Raw genomic sequence first — 24,625 nt, 5'->3', positions numbered from 1 at the left:
ACTCCTTTATTCTTTTTAAATTTTTGAAACACAGGAATCTATTGAATGCTGCAAATAAGATACAAATATAATGCTTATGCCATAGACATGTATATTTTAGATTTAGAGGTTTCAGATCCCTGCTAAAAGGTCACCTTCTAAAAAAAGTTTTTCTTAACCACTCCATGGGAAGAGCACTAATTCATTAATTGATCTTTGATGGCTTTACTTTTCTCTATAGTACCAACCCCTTCCTAACATTGTATTAAGTATGTATTCATTCATTATTTCTCTTCCTTGCAAGGAAGATCTACAGCTGTCTGGTTCACAGCAGTGCAGAAAATTGTAGGAGTGCATGTTGCGTGAAACAATGTTCTTCTTTCGCCATGGACAGGTCTCTTCCCTGTGGGGCACAAAGATCCCCCTCCAGGAGAGACTAGTTCATCCATTTCACCCTCCATGACTCTTCCCTGATGCTCCAAGATGGAGAGACTCTTATTGGTTTGCCCATAGGAACTTATGAATCCCTGATTTTGCTCACCATTTGATGTTATTTTACAGTCCTATTTGTATCTTCCTTTCTCTAGCAAATTAGATCTTCCTTGAAGGTGGAATCATACCTGAATTTTTTTTTATATAACTTTGCAGTGTTTAACCCTGCACATACAGCTTCCTCTTAATGTATATGGTTCTTGAATACATGACTAGATTATAAAGTAAATGGATGCTTGAATTGACCAACAATATTCAAAGTTAAGAAAGTGTGATTAAAATTTTTGTTTGCAGGTGTCAAATGTTGAAATTTGTCACTCTATAGTTCCTTCTGGGTTAAGTGATGGGAAAGCAAAGAGAAAGTGTTTCTATTCTTATTTTTTAAAGGAGACTTCTTTTTTTCCGAATAGGGAAGTTAGAAGTTCGCAAAACTAAGCAAAAGGAAAGGACAGATTTTCAGGTACCGAGGCTGGGCATCATTTCTCCTGGCTCTGTGTCTCCTTGTTGAGGGACATCAGGGAGGAGAACACCAATCATTACACACTGGGCTCTTTCACTTGAATAAGTGAAACATCGGAACAGGGGGAGGAATAAACTTCTCTACTGGTTGAGTTTAAGAGAGGCACTCTCGGGGCACCTGGGTGGCTCAGTCAGTTAAACATCTGCCTTTGGTTTAGGTTATGATCCCAGGGTCTTGGTATCCAGCCCTGCATCAGGGCAGGCTCCCAGCTGAGCAGAGAGCCTGCTTCTCCCGCTCCCCTACCCCTTCTCCTATTCTCTCTTACCATCTCTGAAGTGAAAGGATAAAATATTTAAAAAAAAAAAAAAAAGAAAGAAAGAAAGAAAAAGAAAAAAAGAGGAACTTTCACAGCTTACCCAGTGTCCCTTATTTTTGATTTGTTTTTCTAGATTTTATTTGAGAGAGGCACAGAGAACACACGCAGGGGGGAGGGGCTGAAGCAGAGGGGCATGCAGACTCCTTGCTAAGCAGGGATTCTCTGGGCAGGGCATCTGCACCCCAGGACAGGGAGAGGATGAAGGGAGCCAAAGTCAGAGGCTTTACCGGACACCCAGGTGCCCCCCCCCCCCCCCCACACACACACACCTTTTTAGGAGCTAGCATGCTTGCAGAGAGCAGGAACCCCAGACCTCATAAACGCCAAACACACTACGGGGCAAGCTCTGGGACAGGGGGCCTTAGGTCTGCATGCTCCGAGATGCGATTATGCTGCAGAAATGTAGGAGCTGGTGTTTCGTCCAAGAAACCTTGAGACGTAGACAACAAAGAGTGCAAATGGAAAGTGGCGAAGAGGCTCACCATGGGGTGAATTAAATGAGCGTAGGCTACTGGGAATGGTTCTTACTCGTCCACACAGCAAGAGCTGTTACTGGTCAGCCCTGGTGCTTTGGTGTGGCTTGGTGACAATGCCATCGCGCTGGCTTTTTATAGCTACACAACTGGTCCTCTCTCCCTGCCGGTTGCTCTCCTGAAGAGCTGTGGAGAGGGGCAGGTTTTGTACAGGTCGGGCAAGCAGGTGGCCGCTGGTTAAGACAAGCGCAGCTGTGGGGCCTCAACAGAGTGATCCCTGAAGGACTTGGGCCTCACTTGGAGCAGGTGTGTGGCCACAACAGCGCCTTCCAGCACTGCTCTCCATTGGGGGCTACTCCCCACAGCACACGGCTGTGGGACAGTAATTCCCTAAGCTTCCCGGATCCATACCAAACCCTCAGCCATAGAAGGGAAGTATGTTTTATTAATAGATAATTTTTATTTTTATGTTAATATAATATTTTATACATTTTTATTATATAAAATAGTTTTATAATAATTTAAATGAATTTTAAGATATTTTCTTGACTTGAGCCTGAAAAAGAAATCAGGAGGTAAGAAGAGGTGTTGCATTTTGATTCTTTCCAACCCGGCTTTGCCAGGTTTCTGCAGCCTAGACATGCGACAGTTAGGGACCCTGGGGACAAGTCCCTGCACACTTGGAAAACTCCCCGCTGCCGGCTGGCCACCATGACTTTCCTGGCGGAGCAAGGCACCAGCTAAGAAGCAAGCCTAGTCCAGGGCAAACCAGTCTTCAACAAGTCGGACCCCAGTACCGCACTTTCACCGACTTTTTCCCCTCATGAGAATACTAAAAACCATGCCCAGGGGTGGAGAGTTAGCCAAGCAGCAGGGCCTGTGAGTACTCAGGTGCTAATGACCCCCCACCTCTCCCTGCCTACAGGGCACACTCCCCCCCCCCCCCCCCCCCCCGAGGAAGTTCCTTTAAAACATATCCCACCTGACCTCTCCTTGGAGAGTAGGCCTGAGCGTTCTTTCCTTTGTGCTGCCCCCCTGCCCTCATGCTGGGGGCATGAGTCCCAAGAAAGCTTTGCCTATGCTTTTATATTTGGTCTCATCTCCGCCACTGCGGGGTCAAAGGACCTGAGTCATAACACTTGCCGACCATGAAGAGAGAGGACCCAGCAGAACTCGGGCTGCCAGACTCCAACTCCTACCCATGACTGAGGGGTGGCCTGGACTTCTTTGTTCTAGAGTCACGGGGACTGGGGGCTCCAGCTTCCTTTGTCCTCACTGACCATCCCATTCCTCTAGCAACTGTCTTTGTCCATTCCTTCTCTCAGGATTTTCTTTTCCGTCTCATGTTAGTGCTCTTTGTTTGGTCCCCTTGTCTTCTTTCTTGAACCAAAGGGCAACGTCTCAGTGTGCTGACTGCACCAGAGCTCCCCCCTCGGAGGGGGGCAGGGCCCTGCAGATCCTGCAGGTGGGGGCTGAAGCCACCCATGGGATTTGGCAGCCACTGGAGCAAGCGCCGGTTCTTTGCTTTGCATCAGGTCCCTTTGGCAAAAGGGACTCCATATTAGGTCCCTTACAAATTACTTTGGTAGATTCTAGTCAGGACTGACCAACCTGGTAAGAGGCTAGAGTCCCTCTCTGGAGGGGTTAGGGTCTGTGTTTGGGCTTATTTTTCTTTGTTCTCTCTCTTCTCTTACCACCTTTCTTCTCCGATTCCCGCCCAAAGTCCCTGTTCTGTAACCTTGTTTGGAAACCTCTTTACTTTTGTTTTCTGTGTACTCATCTGGGGGGGGGGGGGGGATAATTGTGGACTTCAGTCTGCTTCACTTGAAATTAACTAAAAAGGGATATTCCAGACATAAAGAGTAAAGCCTTCCCGAGAGCCCATGAGACCAAAGCCATGCAGCCGCACACATACTAGAAGCTTAAGTGAGGCCCACAGCTGTCTGAAGGGTTCTTTGTAATGTTTTCTGTTAACCCTCCAGCAAACACTCCTTCCCTGCAAGCACTCTCTTCTTTGGGAGGACACAGTATCCTGGATAGCTGTCCTCACTTGAGCTGAAATAATAAATATTCCTTTCTCTTTTTTTAAAGAGTTTATCTATTTGACAGAGAGAGAGAGAGAACACAAGCAAGAGAAGCAGCAGAGGGAGAGGGAGAAGCAGACTCCCTGCTGAGCAGGGCGCCCAACATGGGGCTCAATTCCAGGACCCTGGGATCATGACCGGAGCCAAAAGCAGATGCTTAACTGACTGAGCCACCCAAGTGCCCCTTTTCTTTTTCTTTACTTTTTTTTTAAGAGTTTGTTCCTTTTGCATCGACCTTTCTAGGTCTATGGTTGGCGGACAGGATGTCGGAGCAGCAGGGCTGAGAACCCCTGGGGGTTCTCCAGAACTCAGAGCTCAGGACCAGCACCCACCCTCTCTGGCCCTCTGACTTCCCAACACCTCACGGATGTGTCGAAGAGAACTCCTGATTAGCAAAACCCCTCAATTTGACTTGATGGCCCTGCTTTTATTTGGGCTGTTGGTGATTACTGTTAATGTTGTTTAGGCGGAAAAAATTTAAGGATAACCTGAGTCTCAACCGGCCCAGATGGGGCTCTTTTGGCATGTCTAAATTAGTTTTCTTGCACAGAGAATTAGAAAAAGCTGCCTGTAACACACAACAACCCAAAACTATGAAGCTGTTTGGTGCAATCAGTGAAGCCCCCAACTTCTGGGGAGGAAGGAGTGCTCACAGACGTACTCTGGGCTTCTTCTGGTTTATTTGTTTCTGAGGCTTTGGCTGTTTTTGCATAAAACCAGCATATTCTAATTGGAAAATAAATAATTAATTGGCCCACAAATTATGAGGCTATCTTGCAATTAGATTTGTTTTCATGAAAGAGGGGGTCCTTAGAAATCAGGTTTTTAATGCTTCCTCCACTAATATTACTGAGACAAAGGCTAGATTTTGTTTGCATCTTGTTTGTGTGTGTATGTGTCCATATGTGTGATAAATGTGAGATATTTTCTCTATGTCCGGGTGATAATTGCTAAAATTCATTTGTTAAGGAGCTCTATGTAGTTGGTTTAAAGGCAAGCACTTGTAAATCCTGGGCATTTTCAAACTCAGAAAAAGAAAAACTAACCCAACTGGTTTTCAAGTTCACATGATCTAGGATGACGTTCCCTATATCCAGGTCTTTATGTTACTCCGTAACGAAGATGTTTCACGGGAAAGGACCCAATTGATGGTCCAGAGAAATAAAGAGGAACAGAAATCTCAGACACCTGACTCCCTTTCCAATCATCAGAATAATGAGAAAAAGGAGGAGAAAGATAGGCTGCCGCTGGAAAACCTAAATCCAGCTCCCCAGGCACAAACACCGGAACTGATACCTGACCAAGCCCCTGCTCCCCAACCTCCTTCCGGGGCTGAAGGGCACCTGGAGAAAAACACCCGTCTTGCAGGTGGGGAGAGACAAGAGACTGAGATGGAGGAATAATGGTCCAGACTTTAAAATCTGTCTCTGGTCTTGCCCATGGGTCCCCTTCCCCCCTGTCTCTCCTTCCTCCTCCTGTTGCTGCCCCCACCTGCGGGCCATTCAGACAGCTGGCTCCTGCACTATCCCTGGTGTGACCAGCACCACTGGCTCCTGCTCCTAGCCCCCTTGCTCTCTGGGAGAAAAGAGAGTGCCTCGCTGTTGTACTACCTCTTCATGGCGGGACCAGAGCACTCCCAAGTCTGCAGGAAGGAGCTCAAGACCTCCCAGACTAAACCACCCACTTCAGATTTCCAGGCAAGAGGACCAAGTGACTGTGACAGGGGGATCAAAGGGATTGACTTTTTAGTGGACACAGGTGCAGCAGATTCAGTTAATACCAAATTCAAGGTTGCTTAATTACAACAGACTTGTCTTGTGGAGGTATCAACAGCTTTCATTCTACCTGGATTTATTAAATTCATATGATATCTGTTATAGTTTGTCAGCAAAAAATGACTTAAAATAATGTTTAAGTTTGTCTCATGAAGTTTTCATGGGTAATTGTTAAGAACAAGTTAATAAAAAGGTTTATAGCTTACAGAATCTTCGGTAATGTAAGACTTGAAAGCTTTGCTAGGTTAAATAATATATTGGGCTAAGTTCTTTGGATATCTGAGTCTTTTCCAAATAAGGCAAAATACTGAAACGTCAATTATTTAAATATAGATTTATCTGCTTTTGGCTTATTACAGAAAAACTAAAGATAAATTTGGTCTTTTAGTAAATAAGTCTTATGCTATATTGAAAGATTATACTATAACAAAAAAGCACACGTTTTTTAAAAATTATGAAGGTATTGTAAATTTCCAATCTAAAGAATTCTGGTGTAACAGTTCACAGTTGCTTACTACTTAGTTTTATTAGAAATTGCATTCTTCTAATTTAAAATTCTGATACAGGTAATTGAGCCTGCCAGAAATAGGAAAACCAGTCTGTATGTAAAAAACGTAGGAAATATGTTTGAAAAGGTGTAAGGAATGAAAATATATTTTTGTTGAGGGAAGAAAGTAATTTTTTCCTAAAATGACATTAGTTATTTAGAGAGAGAAGGCTTAGGACAAAATCTGAATGAAAAAGAAAGTTGTAAAGGTTTATAGGGAATCTTTGGAAAAGAATTTTATATGTGGTCAGGACTAAGATTAGAATAGATGCATTTTATAAGTACACGAGTATACAAATAAAACTTTTTATTCTGTTAAAGAGACAAGATTTTCTTGCATTGTTGGTCTGCTCTTGATAAGAAATTACAAAGTTTTTTTTTTCTGAATGTGTTTTTATCAGATATTTGATCACTTAAGAAAACAAAATCTCAGTATTAAAGGAGCTAAGTTTTGCTAACTACTGTATAATCCTATGTATTTGCCTCTGGAATCTTTTTCACCTTAGTTAAATAATTAAATAAGAAGATCTATAATAATCTATGATTGTATTGAGGCACGTGCTTTAGAAGTTTCTGAGGTTTTTAACAAGCTTCCCCAAAATTCAAATTCTAAGCAAAGTCTTTTTGACTCATTGGACTTATTTGGTATGTTAGGTGAGAAGGTAAGCATTACCAAACAAATGATAATAAACTTTCTTAGGTTATACCATGGGTCAATGCTGTAACTGTTCTAGAAATTATATGAATATATGTCCTGGTAAAAGGTCATCACTTGACATTCCAATTATTAAAGTGTGTGTCAGAAATAAATGGATTTCCTTGCCAACTACTTGATAAGGAATTCTGATCAGATCTTTAACCATGTCCATTTTTGAGTCTTTTGTCATTTACAGTTATTGTTTTGATGCTCTTGCAAAATGCGTTTCAACCTCAAAGAGATTCATGATAAGAACTTTTGACAAGTACAGGTTTTTGATACCCTTAACATCATGAAACCAAGCTGGGTAAGCATTTCTGGAACTGCTGGAAAAAAATTACTAATGTGGAACTAAATAAATTGAAAAAGATGATTATAGTTTTTATGACTCTATCTGAAACAAGGTTGGTTCTCTAATGTTGCTCTTCCAGATTTAAGGAAACGTGTTATCTTATGATATCTGTGACTTATAGAAATTTGATAAAATATTACTTTCTGAACAATTTGAGGCATTTGTTTTCTCCCCTCCTGAACCCTTCAGAATTCAGAAACTCGCAGTGAACATTCTTTCATGGCAATTGTAATTGCTTATATAAGTTCAGTAAGAATCTGTTCTCCTTGTAACAGGATACCATTGGAAACATTGGTTATATTACCAAGGCTTAGACCAGAATGTCATATTTGAGAGAGTCATGCATAGACTCAGACATGACCAGATAACTTCAAGGAACTAAGTTTGACTTTATGGAACTGAAAGAGCCCCTTTGAATTGTTGGCCTGGTTCCTTGCTTATAGAGTTCCCAGTTGAGTAAAGGGGGTCACTTCTTGGGGTGCAGGAACCTAAGGATCTATTGGAAAACTTAAGAAAAAATCACCCAAATTTACAGGTATTGCAGGCAAATCTAATGACAAGTATCTGGCTTGGCTTCTGGCCTCGGGAGGCTATTAAAAAAGTTCAACCTAAAATCCCTTACAAAAGTCCCAGCAATGCAGATTTAAGAGAACTTACATGGTCAGTCCCTATTCTTGTTGTACTTACATAAATAATTAGGTGAAGTTTGTTAAAATTATTTTACAAATAAATTTGTCTTCATCTGGCTATGTTTGATGAAAATGAGGGTGATTTTAGAGAGAAAACTGTGTTTCAATAACATGCCCTTTGTGCACGTTAGATTCTAGTTCTGATTAATTATCTTTTAAGTGTTTGTCATTTGCCTATATGACTGGGCTGGATCCAGAATTACTCTGGTTTCCTCAAATATCTGGCTAAGTCTCTCCAAACTAGGGCTTTCAATCTTCTTGCATTTTCTTGTCTTGGGCTCATTAAGGAGTAAAACTGTCCTTTTTCCTGAAGTTCTGCAGACAGGACCAGAGTTAGAAAACTTGAAGTAAATTCTAGAGGAATTGTCATGGTAGCTCTTGTACAGACAATTCTCATGTCTGTTGCTCTAGGGGCCCCTCAGAAGATCATGGGAGAATTTGAACTACAAATCAGAGAAATCCGTCGGATCGCTGTGGCCTGCCCCTGCTCTAAGGGTCCTCTGAGGCTTGACTTCTAGAAATCTTCTCCCTGGCAGCAGTCAGGACTTGGACCCTGGGTTTATAATTTGCTCCAACCATCAACCTATGTTTCCTTTTGTTTTCACAGAAATACCTCTTATTACCTACCTGACTGCTTGCTGAACACAGAAGAGCCTATGCTGTTATTAACAAAACCCATCCTGCCTACATAAATAACAAAAAACACTGAAGTAAATATAAAAAGACCTTATGAGCAGGTATCCTGTCTGCACCAGTACAACCAAAGGACAGATCCTAACTATATCTGGTCAACAATCATAAGTGCCCTCCCCAATCTCTCTTGGTTTTGTTGTTGTTGCTGTTTGTTTGTTTCTGTTTGTTTGTTTTTTTTTTTTTTCCCCTTTCCTGGGATGATTGGTGGCTATTATTTTTGGTCCCCATCTGTTAACCTGTTAGTAAAGTTTGTGTCTTCCAAGTTCCAACAATTCCAAGTCAAGCTAATGGTGGCAGGAGGATCCCAACCTCTGCTACTACAGGAAGACCCGAGGCCCTCTGAGTGCATGGAACAGCGAGCCTGAGATTTTCCTCCCTCCAGGGCAGGAGAGGGACAGAGCCCCCACTCAGCAGGAAGCAGTTTCAGAAGATGAGACCTGTAGCCCCTTGTCTTTGAGATTAAGGAGGACGAAACCGCTCAAGGGGGAAATGAGACAGTCAGGGACCTTGGGAACAAGCACCTGTGCACCCGGACAACTCCTTGCTGCTAGCTGGCTCTCATGACCCCTCTCACAGAACTCACAGTGACTGTGAACACTCTCCTTACAGAGCAGAGCACCAGCTAAGGAGCAAGCCCAGTCTGCACCAGGATGGACCCCAGCATTGGAACTTCATGGACTTTTTCTCTCGTTAGAATACTGAAAATCATGCCCGGGGTGGAGAGTTAGCCAAGCAGCAGAGCTTGTGAGGACTCAGGTGCTACTGAACCCCCACCCCATCTCTCCTTGCTTACAGGGCACTCCTTTCTCACTGAAGTTCCTTTAAAAAATATTCCACCTGACCTCTCCTTGGAGAGCAGGCCTGAGGGTTCTTTCCTTCATGCTTCTCACCTACTCATTCCTGGTGCTGGGGTATGAACCCCAAGAAAGCCTCGCCTGTGCTTCTACATTTGGGGTCTAGTCTCGTCTCTACCACTGCTGGGTCTATGGACCCGAGCCTGGTAACTGACAGGCTTGCTCCTATCACTTTCTGTTCTGCTAAGACAGTTACTGTGATACTATTCAAGTTCTCAGTTCTAAAAATGATATTTCTATTCTATATTGCCCTATAACCATAGAATCCATTTGTCCTGAAACTCTTCCTGGAACTCTGATTCTCACGCCGGAATGTTTAAGTCACGGCCCACTGTCTTCTCTGCACCAAGAATTCACTTACCTCTTTCTCACCCTTTGAAATCAGGCCTTTCACTGTGAGAGCCAATCTCCGTTGATTTTCAAAATAAAAAGTTGTTTTCCTCTTTCCGTGTGATCTCGTAACATGTATGTTATTGCACTATTGTCTCCTCGCATGTGCTATTATAACACTTTTTTTTTTTTTCAAAGTGTTCCACCGATATTATGATTTGGGTTATTTTCAGAGCCGAGTTTGAAATTCCTTGCTACACTATGTCTGAAATGACTAAGCGTGCAATTTCATTCTTTGGCATTTTGTTTGTTACTTTGTTACCTCAAAACCATGTTTGTTCTGATCTTAACTACTTTAAAAACAACCTAAGGGAGGTACTTTACATCTTTCTATTTTGTTTAGTAAATGATCAGTCTGGCTGTTCTGTAGCATAGTCAGTGAAGCAAAGAGAAAGATTTCATATCACTTCACACTTCTTCCTACAAAAATTACATGTGAAGTGTGTAAACCTGGTGATTCACAGACCTGGGGATAAAAATATATGTATATAAAAAATATATGATTATAAAAAATAAAAAATTAAAAAAAAAATTACATGTTATTTTATTCTGATATAAAGTGCTGTGCTTTTCTGTGTCTTTATGTTATTAATATAAAAAAATGGCCACAGCTGAAAATCTCAGGCTATGATTTATTTATAGCATAATATTCAATTCACAATTAAACGCTAACCTGTAATTGAATCCAAGGATTCATTCTGCTGATACACTGAATAAAAGATCATAAGTAAAGTGGTGCATAAATAGGAACAGAACAGAGATTAATAACCACTAATATTTATTATGGGATGATTCATTATGAATAATTAGAATGAAATGATTAGCATGATAAAAGCAACTCCTTAAAAAGGATGCAAGATATTTAAGAAAGATTTCCATCTTGCTGTGGTAGAGAAAGTATTGTGTTCTGTAACTGCAGCAGAAAGGAAGATTGAAAGGTGATACGGACATACTTTTAAAATATTATGAAGTGTATTTCTAGATTATTTAAGTTGTAATATCCACTAAGATGCTAATATGGTCCTGCCAGTAAGTTTGTTTATAATAAAGGAAGTAAAATATACAATTAAAATTCATCTTGAATCAACAACTGAAATAATGGCATAAAGGTAAGAAAGGAATGTCCTCCTTCGATTCTATTGATTTCTGCCCTCATCTTTCCATCTGAAGACGTATAAAATGCTCCAGAGCATATTTCTTGAGTTATTCTCCCGTTCCTTTTCTTCTCAACTTGACCTTTATAAGCTCATAATAAAATAAGCACGAGAAGGAAGAAAATACTAAGGGACTTAATTGGTAGAAACAGCAATACAACAGATTTAGACTTTAAAGTACTTTGGGAATTGTAGCAAAAATATACACAATATATACTCTGTATAAAGATTTGAAATAATTAAAATAGATTTAAAAAGAAGCAAGCAAAAGAGTGACCACCAAGATGTCTAGGCAGATTTTAAAAAATTACAAATGAGAATCCTAAAAATGAACAACGTAACTATTAAAATTATTTTATTTTTTGGAGATTTTATGTATCTGAGAAGAGAGAGAGAGCATGAGTGAGGGTGGGGTTGTGAGCAGAGGGAGAGGGACAAGGAGACTCTGCTGAGCAGGGAGCCCAACATGGGGCTCGATCCCAGGACCCTGGGACCATAACCCGAGCCAAAGGCAGAGGCTTTAACGGACTCAGAGACTCAGGCACCTCTAACTATTAAAAGCTCAATAGAGGCATTTAAATAAATGATTAGATACTGAAAAGGAAGCTGGGCATGTAGATCTGAATAACAACAGAGTAAGGCACAGGGAGGCAGAGAAATAGAAACTCGGAAGGAGAGGCTAAGATACCTGGAGGGTAAGGGAATAGAAGAAACGCTATGTGTTTCTTCGGAGTTTCAAAAAAGGGCCGAAGAGGAAAGGGGGAGCGGTAATAGGGGAAGACCCAAGGTGGAGAAATTTCCAGAACTGACAAAAAATGTCATTCTGTTGGCAAGCAATCACAATGTATGTAACAAGGTACATGAAATGAATGTGTGTCTACGGCATTCCAGTGCCAGACTGGCAGATGGAAGACGAAGGGTTCTTTCCAGCAGACAGTGAGGGGAAGGGAATGATCTTCAAGAGAACGACAACAGACCGACAGGAGATTCTTGGAGGAAATAAAGTAACATGGGAGAAAAATGTTAGCATGTATTTATCTCCTTATCTAGGGAATAACAATTGGGCTAAATAGTAAAATTTGTTTCATTTTTCTTTCAGAAGAAATACAGGGACTATTTTTACAGAAATAAACACCCAAAGTACTTTTGGATGACCAAAAAAAAAAAAAAAAAAAAGGGAAAAAAAAAAGAATAGAAAAAAGAAAAACAAAGACTGACTTCATTCTCTTGATATTCATTATGTTTGCCAATTCTGAAACCACAGGAATTTAGATGCCCCACTTATAATTGACCCATTAATGGTTATCTTTCCATAGAAAATAAATGGTGCCTTGTTTTAAGAAAATAATACCAGATTTACCACATTTTGTGTTCAGGAAGTATTATAATTCCATCGTTGAAGCTCTCAGGAATCAGTCACCTAGAGGAATATGCATATACTCTGAGAAGCACCACTCAGCTCAGCAGTAAAGGGCTGGTTTCTGCCCCTGGGGACTCACCTCCCCTTCTGTAGACTGCAAATGCAGCTCCTTCCTGCAGGTGGCCTTGAAGTCTCCTGCAGCCGCGCTCAACTGCACCCCTCGTGGAGCTTCCATGATCAAGGACCTGGTGGGTGATTCAAGCCTAAGAGCAAAACAAAAGACTCCTTCATAGTAAAAAGAAAAATAAATTATGATGGACTGAAAGATAATAACATTAGTAACCAAAACAAATGAACAGGCAGAACAGGTAGGCATAAATAAAAATCCCTGCCATTTCAAAAAAAAAGCCAAAATGAGTTTTAGAATCATTTTTGATTGCGTTATCTATTTTTTGGCTCTTAGTGAAACTCTTCATTTGCTAGCATCAATTATTTATTCTCATTTGTTTAGTGATTTAATAAGAGTTTCTTATGCTATTTCCTTTCACAATGCACAGGAAAAGTAGGTCGCGATAAGCTTACTTGTTTAAATGTTTTATAAATTTTCAAAATTAATGATGGAGTTTTAATAAATACATTTGTACCAACTTAGCATGTAACCATCTCTCAATAAAGAGTCTTGCAAAGAAGAGAGAGGTTTAATGAAAATCATTAATATTGTGAACTTTCAAGAGTTTCATAGTCAAAATTTCATAGACCTGAAAATTTTCAAACTACTCATTATACTTTGAGAAATTAATTAAAATGCAGAAATAAGCCATTTCCTACATCAACTGACTTTTACTGGCCCAGGAAAAGGTCCACAGAATGAATGGCATTAGCCTGAGAGAGAACAAGTAAATGAGGGGTGATATTTCAGCTCAAGTATGATTAAAGATTGACTGCATAAATTATGAGGAGAAAAAAAAAAGCCACCACAGCTGTTTTAGATCATTGTGCCTGTGAAAAAGCTAGTTGGGAGGCAGTTTCAAAATTATCTTTAATTATAAAACTAGAGAAAAAGACAAAAGAAGACAGAACATGAAAGCTAGAACATGGTGGTAAAAAAGCACAAGTGTGAGCAGAGGAACCAACGCCAGGCTGGTCTTTCTGGATAAACGCTCTGTTCTGAGGCACTGACTAGGCGTGGTTCCTTTGCCCACACAACTTTAGGACAAGAGTTCCCTCAGGTTCATATCCACCATTATCCAGAGCAACTGGTTTCCTCTGAGACAAGAGATCTAGAGTTATTTTGCAGGGAAAATCACATCAAATAGTTTGAACTCTGAAGATAAGCTCTCTCTCAGTAGGGAAGTTGAACTTAAATACTTTAAAGTAATATTGAAGGAGTAGAGCTAGCATTTAGAAGAAGTAAATTCGACATTTTCAATGTTTTTTTCACTCACCAAAGCAACTTTGAAACTTTCATCTCTACGGGCCTCTTGGACATCTTTATAAAATCCCTGGAGGGGTCAGATTTTGAAAATATATATATATATATATATATATATATATATATATATTTTTTTTTTTTTTTTTTTTTTAAAGAAATGCTGGTATTTTTCCAGAAAAATAAAAATCATGTTTCCAGGCACCTGGGTGGCTCAGTGGGTTAAAGCCTCTACCTTTGGCTCAGGTCATGATCTCAGGGTCCTGGGATCAAGTCCCACATCGGGCTCCCTGCTCAGAGGGGAGTCTGCTTCCTCCTCTCTCTCTCTCTCTCTCTCTCTCCCTGCCTGCTTGCTTGTGATCTCTGTCAAATAAATACATTAAAAAAAAAATCTAAAAAAAAAATCATGTTTCCACACATTTGAAAACTTGAAAATAACAATTATATTTTTTTCACTCATAATCTTCACACTTTGCACATAAAATCTACATTTCTGTTAAACTGTATATTTTATAATTGATTTCTCCTAATACATCTCCCAATACAGTCTATCTTGAGTCATGTATCTGTGACCACTACTACTGTCATTGGTTAATTATCTATAACATTAAATGTAATTATGTAAGTTTGGATATGAGGAACCATTCAAACATAAGTCAGACAGGTACTTAATTAAAATGAATTAATATTCTAAAACAGATTATGAATCTGACATTCAAGCAAACACAACTCAATGAACTTAGAAGTGGGAGAAAAAGCATGCTTACTTTATCAAATAATTGATATGGTTTAGTCTGTTTCCAAGGATAGGGGCTGAGGTTCTTACTCATATATATTTGATAGTAAGATGTCCATATTAAATGTGCTCATGTTTTTGAATCATACTTCTTCTGTGTTTGATATTTGGTACGATGGTGTTAAAACACGTTAAGTCTTTCTGGGCTTTTGAGTTTTTCCATTCTTGTCTTTATTAATTATTTAATCAGAAAATGTTTATTATATTCATCTTCATTTTAGACCTCAAGTCTCCATTGCCAGCATAGCCACAGAGGATAGTACTTTGCTAACGCCGTCTTAGAGGATCTCTATTCAAAGAGGCAGTAATGACGGAGGTGAGAGAGATGGATTCAAGAATGTTAGCTAGCAGCAATGTAGCTCAGTAGCAACATCTCTACATTGAAAATTATAATGCCTGCTTATGAGGTCATAAGATACGTCTTGGGAGAATTAAGAGAGATAAATATGTGGTGGTGTAGTGTTTTGAGATACTGATGGCATTTCCTTCTTGTCCCATTTCCCTGAAGTTCTGCCATTCACTAAATAGTATCTTTTGCCCCAAACAGCAGAAGATGGAGCAGAGAAGTTGATAAGGAACTCTTCTAAGTTTCCTAATCTAATAGACATTTTGAGCTGGAAAAAACCTTGCCATTTAGTGTGTTGAAAATGATTCAGCACATGAAAAAAAAATCGGAAGGAAACCGAAGTCAGTGAGAGCTTGTTGTGTACTTTGACCTGTTGGAGAACTGTTTTCTTGATTCAGAGGATATAGATTTGGATGGGAAATCAACAGAATTTGTTTGCAATCGTTCTCCATGTTCTGCTACCTGAGGTCAAGTCCTATGTTGTAGGGCCTTTATTCTTTAGGTGTTAGAAGTCTGAGAAGACCACTGATGTCTCAGGGTGACTGAGGGCAAGAGACCAAAGGTGGTGGTGGTCACCTGCAGTGAAGGAAGAATAAGGGGAGAGAAAAATGAGAACCTCTTGGCAAATTCCAGGTTGGGTCCTGAGGCTCTCAATGACCAAATGTCATCCCAAAAGCTCTGGCACAGTGCAAACCCCTTGGTACAGTGACAGAACCCCAGGGACAAAGAAGAGAACTGAATAGACTGAGACTCAATTCCTGGTATCAGTGCACTGGGGGCCAAACGTGTGTGTGTATGTGTGTGTTTATGTGTATGTATATACACACTTAATAATTTATATAATTTCTGTGTATGTAAAGCTGATGAAAGAATACATAAAAACATTTGAAAAGTTGTAGCAATTTTATAGTATTGTTAAATCCTTCAAGTTATGAAGTGATTAAGACTGAATTAAACAGGTTTCAACTGTATGCTTTGTTAATCTTGATAAAACTAGTGTGGTAATCATTAAGATATAATACAAACCTTATTTCCACAACTATATGGTCAATTAATTTTCAACAAAGCGGGAAAGACTATTCAATGGGGGAAAAGACAGTCTCTTCAAGTCATTTGTATGGATTATTTCATAATCATCCCACCAATACTGAGACATGCGTACTCTATCTGTATTTTACTTAGGAAGTAGCTGAATCTTAGTGTGGTTGAGTCCATAATTAGGATTAGGTAGCTGAGGCAAAGATCTCAGAATACCCAAAACTGCCTTGTAAAAGAACAATAATGTTATACTATATGTTGGCTAACTGAACATAATATACATACATACATATACGTACATACATACATAGGCATTCCAGGCATTCAAAAAAAAAACCAACTTTGAAGTATTTTAAGTATGTCAAGAAAAGCTATAATAAGGAAGACAGTTGCTGGCCTGGCACAAGAATAATGAATAGATCAATAGAATAACATAGAGACTCTAGAAATAGACTTTAACAAGTACGGTCATCTGATTGTTGACAAAGGCAGTAAACTGATCCAATGAGAAAAAGCAAAGTATTTTCAACAGTGCTGGAATCTCTGTATGGACAGAATGAACTTCAATCTATACCATCCACTTCTATTAAAAGTAAAAGCGAAAACATTAGGTTTTTATTTTTTTAATCATTTTTTAGGGTTTACTTATTTTAGAGAGAGAGAAAGAGAGCGCGCGCATGCAAGTGTGGGGAAGGGCAGGAGGAGAGAATCCTCAAGCAGGCTCCCTGCTGAGCTGGGCATCCATCCCCAGGCTCCATCCCAGGACCCCGAGATCAGGACCTGAGCCCAAACCCAGAGTCAGATGACTAGCCGGGCATCCTCTAAAGCCACCCGAGTGTCTCTAAGAGATAAAGCTTCTAAAGGAAAATATTTTGGTGACTTGGGAGTAGATAAAACTTTCTTAGGCCACAAAAAGGAATAACAAGTAAATATTTTAAAACATAAATAAGATGTCTTCAAGATGAAAAGCTACTTCTCAAAATCCGTCAATAAAACGAATATACCATAGACTGGGAGACAATATCCACAAAATACAGATGTTACAAAGGACTGGTGCCAGGGTATATAAATAATCCTCCGGTTCAAAGATAAAAATACAAACAATGGAATTAAAATATGGACAAAACATCTGAACAAACACTTCACTAACCAACATGGATGTTGTTCCATATACACATGAAAAAGTCACTAATGCCACTATTCATCAAGTATTGGCAAATCAAAGACACTGAGTACCACTAAACACCCATCAGAATGGCTCAACCGAATAAGAATGCTAACACTGAATACTGGGGAAGATATGTAGCTACTGAAATACTCATTCATTTTTAGCAGAAAATAATGTAATTACTTGGAAAAGCTCTAACATTTTCATATAAAAATTAATACATGCCAGCTATGTCCCAAGTGTCTACCAATTATGAAAACGCAAAAGTAAAATATTGTGTGTTCATACAATGGACTAGTAAGCAGCAATAAAGCAGAAAGAACTACTGATACAGACAACAACACAGAGGGCTCTCAAAAACATGTGGAGTCAAAGAAATCTTGCAAAGAAGAGTACATACTGTAAATTAATTTGTATTTAGTCCTAAATCTATCTAATCTAATCCAGGGTGAAAAAGGTGAGAGAAAATATTGCTTCCGGTGGGCAGGGGGGGGAGGATTTCCTGGGAGGGGCATAAGGGAACTCTCTGGGTAATGATAATGAAATGTCTTTTTTTTTTTAAGATTTTATTTATTTATATTTGAGAGAGAGAGAGAGTAGCGGGGAAGAGCGGAGGAAGAGGGACAAACAGACTCTACATTAAGCGCAGATCCCGACACAGGGCTCGGTTTCAGGACCTGAAGTGAAATAAAATATTTAACCAACCGAGTCACCCAGGTGATCATGTTTTATATTATAACAGGAATTTGGGTTACATAGGTGTATGCATTTGTCAAAACTCGGGAAATACACACTTAATTTTTGTGACTGTCACTGCATAATTATTTTACAGTAAAAGAAAAGAAATTAAGTTGTCTTGAATAGTAGTTAATGATATGCATGCCAAAGCGAATAGGCAAAGTATATAGATTTATAAAATGCACATGCAAATGCAAAAAATATAAGATATACTGGCAGATGGCTAGTGGAATGTGTACATGTATGATTGAAGACATACAGAAGAATGATAATGGAAGAATCTAGCTCGGGGTACAAACGTGGTCACTATAAGATGCTTTCAACATTGAGTACATTTGAGAATTTCCACAATAAGACGATGGGAAAGAAGATGTGGTCTCAGATCTTAAAGGAACATCCATTTAGTTCATTTTTGGTTAAAATTTCTAAAACATTATGCTATGGAGATCCAAATAGGAAAACTGTTAACTGATGCTAATGTTTGATTGTCATTGACTATTAAAATTCAATGAAGAATTCTAATGACATGCAGGGATGCTTTTAAGATGTATTTAATTCCTGTTGCTAAATTGCCATATTAATATAAATGCTATATCACTCAATGTCTGCATTTTACAGTTATTTCAGGGAAAGGGATATCTAAAAAGAGCATCTGATATTATTTAAAAATTCAAAAATTTGAGATAAGTTTACTTGGATAAAAGTAAACTCATATTTACTTCCAAATCATGAAAATTCCAATAAACATATATAATAAAATCCCAACAAAAATCCCAATAAAGTCTCTTGAAACTTAAAACATTATGTTTAACTATTTTGGAAAAAAGGTATAGGGGTGCTTGGATGGCTTCAGTGGGTTAACTGTCTGCCTTTGGCTCCGGTTGTGATCTTTTGGTTCTGGGATCAATTCTTGAATCAGGCTCCTTGCCCAGTGGGGCATCTGCCTCTTCCTGTGCCTTTTTCTCTGTCTCTCATGAATAAATAAATAAAATCTTTAAAAAAAATGTATGACACTTAATAGATTTTTAAAATGAAGTTGAAGTGGGAGATTTTCCTTTTAAAATCAGAACTAAATATTGAAATTATTTTAATTAAAAAATGAGATTGGAATTAAAATTATAAATTTGTCAACGGAATATAATATAATCTAAAACAGATCAAAAGTATTTATGAGAGATTCGTTTGTGAGAAATGTAGCAATCATTTTGGGTTGAAAATAGTAGGTTATTTAATCAATAATGCTTAATAAATTGACTCCCCATACGAAAGGCACTAACATTAGATACTTAACATACTCTGCAAGAATAATTTTTAGTTTTAACCATTCAAAATATAAAATCTAAGAAATCACAGACTGTAATTTTCAATGGAAAATTAGAAGAAAATTCAGAACATAATTTCCGATTTTACTTATACAAAACGTTTACTAAGAAATAAATTACCTAGTATACAAAATAAATGACAGAAAATTAGAAGAATATACAGGAGATACCAAAATACCGAAAGAAAAAAGAAAAAAAAAGAAAAAGAAAACCTTTGAAACAAGATAGAAAGCCCCAAAATCATAAAGAAAAAGAATTGATAAACTTTACTACCTAAGTCTTAGGTTGTATTGGTTTCCTCTGGACTTCCAAATAAGCCTAGAATCCCTACAGAGTCCTGGACCTAGACATTCTAGAGCTTGAATATTGTTGAATACATTGGAACTCAAATTAGACTAAACCTGTATTTCCTTCTAGAATTACGTAATAAGCAAACTCTTGGCAACATAGGATCAACACTTAAATGACACCCTGTTTCTCTCTTATATAGAAATTCTCAAGCCCCCTCTGAGGAAGCTTTACAACATAGTAGAGGTTTTTACTTAAATTCATTTTATTACAAAACATTCTCTAAAAGGGCCTGTTGAAAAATGAAACCCATGTCTATTTGCAAAGCTTGTGAATTCCTATGTGATTAGTCACTGGAATTAATGAAGTACAAATGTGTTCATTTTGAAAGCATCATAACAATCATAGCAAAGGATTTCAGACTAGTTCTTAGAGCGCATACCACGAGATTCTAGCAGAGAAAAGGAGTAATGTTGAACTCCAGTCACCCTATCACCTGCTTTTTTTCCCCAAGAAATTCAGTCTTCTCTGTGTTTACACACCAAAGATGTAGTAAGATTTTTTTTTTTTTTTTTTTTTTTTTGGGTAGAACATGAACTTTTATTTATCATTTAAATAAGATTTTGTTTTTAAGGTGTTATGTGAACCTCAGTTTGAAAATGAGTGCCCTCGGTCTCTAGAAAAATTCACAACATTCTGAGAAAGGAATTCAGACTCCTTTTAAGGTAATTTGTGAGACACAATGACTGACTACATAGAGACTTAACAGGAACTTAAGCACCATGTGTCTCACTCTTTATAAAATACTTAACATGGCATCAGGTATGCAGTGACCACTCATGAATTATTTTTGATTTCAATGATGGAATGAATGAAAAATTGAAGAGAAAAATGTTTTAGGGGAAAAAACTGCGAGCTGTGACCTGAATATGTAAGCAATTTTAATGTCTTAGCACTTTGGGCTGAGGGGAGTTTTTTTCAGCTGCAAATCGCATTGTTTCTGATGCTTCCATTTTTACCACTTTCTGCATACTTGCACTTTCCTTTATGGTCTCTTCCTTCAAATTATATCAAACAAATTCCTAGATCAGTTGTTGCTCTGTGTTCCTAAGATTATACACTAAGACAACCTTCCCATAATGATCACTTGCTTTTACCTCTAAATAAATATATAAACACATACACAGCATGAAAGAATAAACGGGGAGAAAAGAGAGGCAGAGCAAAAGGGAAAAGGAGAGAGGGGGAGGGGAGGGGAAGGGAGAGAAGCAAAATACTGTTTCATTATCTTTTTTCCAGCAAATTTATCTTAGACTTTCATTGACAAAACATCTCAGCCCCAAATCCTTACGACCTTACTCATGGTGGCTTTTCCTTTAACACAGCCATGATGTAAATAAGAGCTATGTGTTTTCAGAGATTAATTTGGAACCTGTAAAATTTAACATTTCGGTTTAAAATTATATTCATATAAGAATGAACCTGATGAGGAGTTGCCAGTTACATCATTAAATATTAGTTCATTTTACGGAAATGAATCCGAGTCTGGATTCTTCTCTTTTCTTTCTTTCTTTCTTTTTTTTTTCTTTTCTTTTCTTTTTTCTCCTCTTGGAACTGTTAATGAAACACAGATCCAAACACTTTGGGCAACATACAGCAGGCTTCATCACTCCTCACCAGAGAGTGGAGAAACTCTTTTGAACTGTAATAATTTAGCTATACGTTAATTTAAAAAATAAGAAAGGAAAACATCCATACTTGGGCTATCCTTGACACATACACCATTATGTCCTTACTTACTATTCAACATATTTTTTTCACCTTCTTAACACACAGGGCCCTCCTAAAAGGCAATGTCACTCTATATAAGACATCACAGAAAATCTGCAAGTCTAGTGCACTTGGAAATTAGCAGAAAATCTGGCACACATGAATCACTCATCAAACATTGGTTGAATAAATAAACTGTAGAAATCGACTTCATGTCCACACCAAAATACTACCTATACTCTTTAATAAACCTTTTGAAATGTACCTGTCTAAAGTCTTTTATTCTCAACAAAAACAAAATTAAAGACAACATGGCTACTTACTCCCCAAATTACCATTTGATTTACCTGGCCAACCAATCTCACCTTGTTGATTAGAATTAGGTGTCGACTAAGAGTACTTCTTACTGCCCTGAAAGGAAAATTGTCAGCAGGACTTGTAAAGATCTTCTCAGACACTCTGCTTTTAATCTTCATGTACACAAATGAATAATTGAACACCCCCATCACTACTGTGCTTTGCTTCTGTTTCAGTTTTCGAATTTAGATCAGTAACACTCATCTTGGGGGTTGCTAATTTGCTTTTAGCACTAGCAGATAAGCTTAGCTTAGTGCAATATTTAAATAATTGATGGATAATTAGAAAATAAAAACCAGAAACACTATATGCTAATTATAATTTAATTCACATTCACACTTATGAATTTGGAGACATGTCAGCAAGGTAATTAAAAGAGCAGTTCTTATTTCTCTTTTGGCATAGATTTTCATAATGAGAATCATACAATGAGTATATAGTCATTGAAACGTTAGAAGTAAAATGAGGTTTCTTTTAGAATAGCATAATTTAAATAATTTTTTATTGAATGAATCACTAAACTCTGGCACCTATACTAAAACACAGTTCAAAAACAATTGGAGTCAATGTTGGCCGCATGGGTCTTAAAATTAAGGCACAGTAACTAGGACATTTCTTATATTACATGCACTCAACATCCTCGCTATTGAGTTTTGTTATTTCAGCAATTCAAATGAACAAATATTTATCAGACACCATTGACTGCTAGAGCACTAAAGATAGACAAGGAAGGATGCAGGTCCTGGTCTAATGGAACATACAACCTTGCTAGATGGGGAGGGATAAGATAAATAATTACATAAAAATGCTGAATTCCGAACTGAAAAAAGACCCATAAGTTAAAACTATAACACACCGTGAGATGCTGTTTATACATACTCGTCTACCCTCTTAAATCCTTTGGGTTTTGGCATTGAGTAAAAAATTATTTTTGTCTAATAAAAAATGCCTTGATTACAGGAAGATGGCTACTTTTTTCTGTTATTATTAACCAGCTTGTTTGCATGTGGAATGCTCAGATACTGAGAAACTAAGTTCCTTAGGAAATTGTATCATAGAACTATAGAGGTCTGAAAAATGTACTGTTGTGAAAGTATGGGATTTTTTTTCTTTGCATTAAAAATTTTTTACTTTATTTTTCTATTTTCATTTGAACATTTTTTCACTTATCCAAATGGGAAGGGCTGAACCAGATCTTTATGAAATAATTTGTGTTTTTCTTAATATTTGTATTCTGTTTTCCAAGACAAAGAAGACTATCTCCCAGGTTGATATTTTGATTCAGCTTTAAAAATGACTTTTAATATATGATTTTTAAAAAATTATCATTATTGTTGTCTTTTTTAATCCCACAGAAATGTATTATGGAATGTAATTTACCTATCAGAAAGTAACTAGATAAAACATCTTTTTTATTGACATATAAAGTTCTATTAGTTTTAGGTACACTACATAATAATTTGCTGTATGGATACATTGTGAAATGGTTACCACATTATAAAATGTCTCTGATCCTCTGATAACTTAAGTCATTTATTGAGTTAATAACAGCCATTGAAAAAAAAGAACATCCATTGATCACTTACTAGACTTTAGTATTTCAAGTTTTATTAACAGTTGGCTGAGATTATCCTGGGAAGAATCCCTATAAAGTTGTCTTATACTTTTCTAGGTAGTGAAGTATGTTATATACAACTGTGCCTCTTACAAACAGTACAGTATCAGGAGGCAGCCTATTCCATTGGCAATATTAGACTGAGGAGTGATTATAAGATATTTAAGCTCTGCCTTTTTCTGATTACTATTTACATTGCTTTGTATTTCCCTCAACACAACAACCCTTGACCATTTATTGGTTTTTTCCTACTCTCTGCCTCCTCATTCTTTCTGCCTATGTGTGTCATGTGTTTCATTGTCTATGTCAGATTTTCCAGAATCCTGATTTTTATCAATCCTCCTCTAAACTTCCTCTATAACTGCCTTTTCCAGACTCTTCCTGTCTGACATATTTATTTTGATATTTTTTGTATGTTTGTTAGGGGCAAAAATACATATAGATTTAGAATAATAACTCACCTTTTCTTGTCCTTAATCAAATACTTGATATTTACCATGTAGGTAGGGAATGTCAACTTTTTATATAAGTATATAGCACATTTTCAGTTTTACTTCTTTGTATATCAAGGGCAAATCAACAGTGATGGGAAGTCTGACAGAGCTGGAGGAGGCAGAACTTACCTGAGGTCTTGGGAAGGTTCTGCTCTGATGTGAGGTGTTTCAACAGAGTGCCCGAATACTGCTCCTTCCGTGCCTGGACAGAACAGGAATCCAGTAGTCAGTAAAAGCAAGTGGACAGACACATTAGTTTTCATTTCCATCTTTATACATCAAATACACCAAAATGGCACAGCTGTAAACAGGAGTACAGACAATGCAAGAGAAAAATTAGAAAAAAATGTTAAGGTAGCGAAAGGCCAAGAAGGGTCAATCTAAATGTCCCTCTGAGACCACTTTTGAGATGACCCTATTTAGCAAAATTCAGATTCACTAAGGATTTTCACTCTCTGATCAAAGAGCAAAGACCATCTTCTCCTTTCTTGTTTCCCAGGTACAAGAATTTGAGAGAGGGATAGGTCATAATACTTGGTTCGATCTTTCTACAAATGGCAGAGCATGAATGAAAATGGGGTGTGAGCTCTCTTGTAACGTACCATTAATTCTTTAAAGACATAGGGGGCATTTGGCAATTTTTTTACACATAACACCCACCTTTGATTAGAGAGATTATCCATGGCACCTTACTTTGACCTCGCTGGAACTAAGGCCCTCTCTAAAGCCACGAACTGCTCAAAATAAATTCATTACAGTTGACTTTATGTGGGGTCATACTTAGCCAAAGAGGTCACGTACTCTAACACTCTCCAGGCAGTTGAATTATATTCTATCTACACTTTCATTTATTGACTCTATGTGATTTTCCAGATTCCCAGAGCCTTTC

General features: G+C 38.0%; 1 protein-coding gene across 1 annotated transcript in view; it reads right to left on the bottom strand.

Moving 5' to 3' along the window:
• Nucleotides 1-24,625, bottom strand: part of SGCZ (sarcoglycan zeta) — a 459,487-nt gene that overhangs the window by 2,124 nt on the left and 432,738 nt on the right. Inside the window, exons 6-7 of the mRNA XM_059156376.1 lie at nt 23,866-23,938; nt 12,515-12,638 (exon numbers count right to left, since the gene is read on the bottom strand). Of these exons, the coding sequence (XP_059012359.1) occupies nt 12,515-12,638; nt 23,866-23,938 (197 nt within the window). The remainder of the gene's footprint in view (nt 1-12,514; nt 12,639-23,865; nt 23,939-24,625) is intronic.

The sequence above is a fragment of the Mustela lutreola genome, chromosome 18 (assembly GCF_030435805.1).
Source record: "Mustela lutreola isolate mMusLut2 chromosome 18, mMusLut2.pri, whole genome shotgun sequence".
Lineage (NCBI taxonomy): Eukaryota > Metazoa > Chordata > Mammalia > Carnivora > Mustelidae > Mustela > Mustela lutreola.
This window is presented reverse-complemented; position numbering and strand designations above follow the sequence as displayed.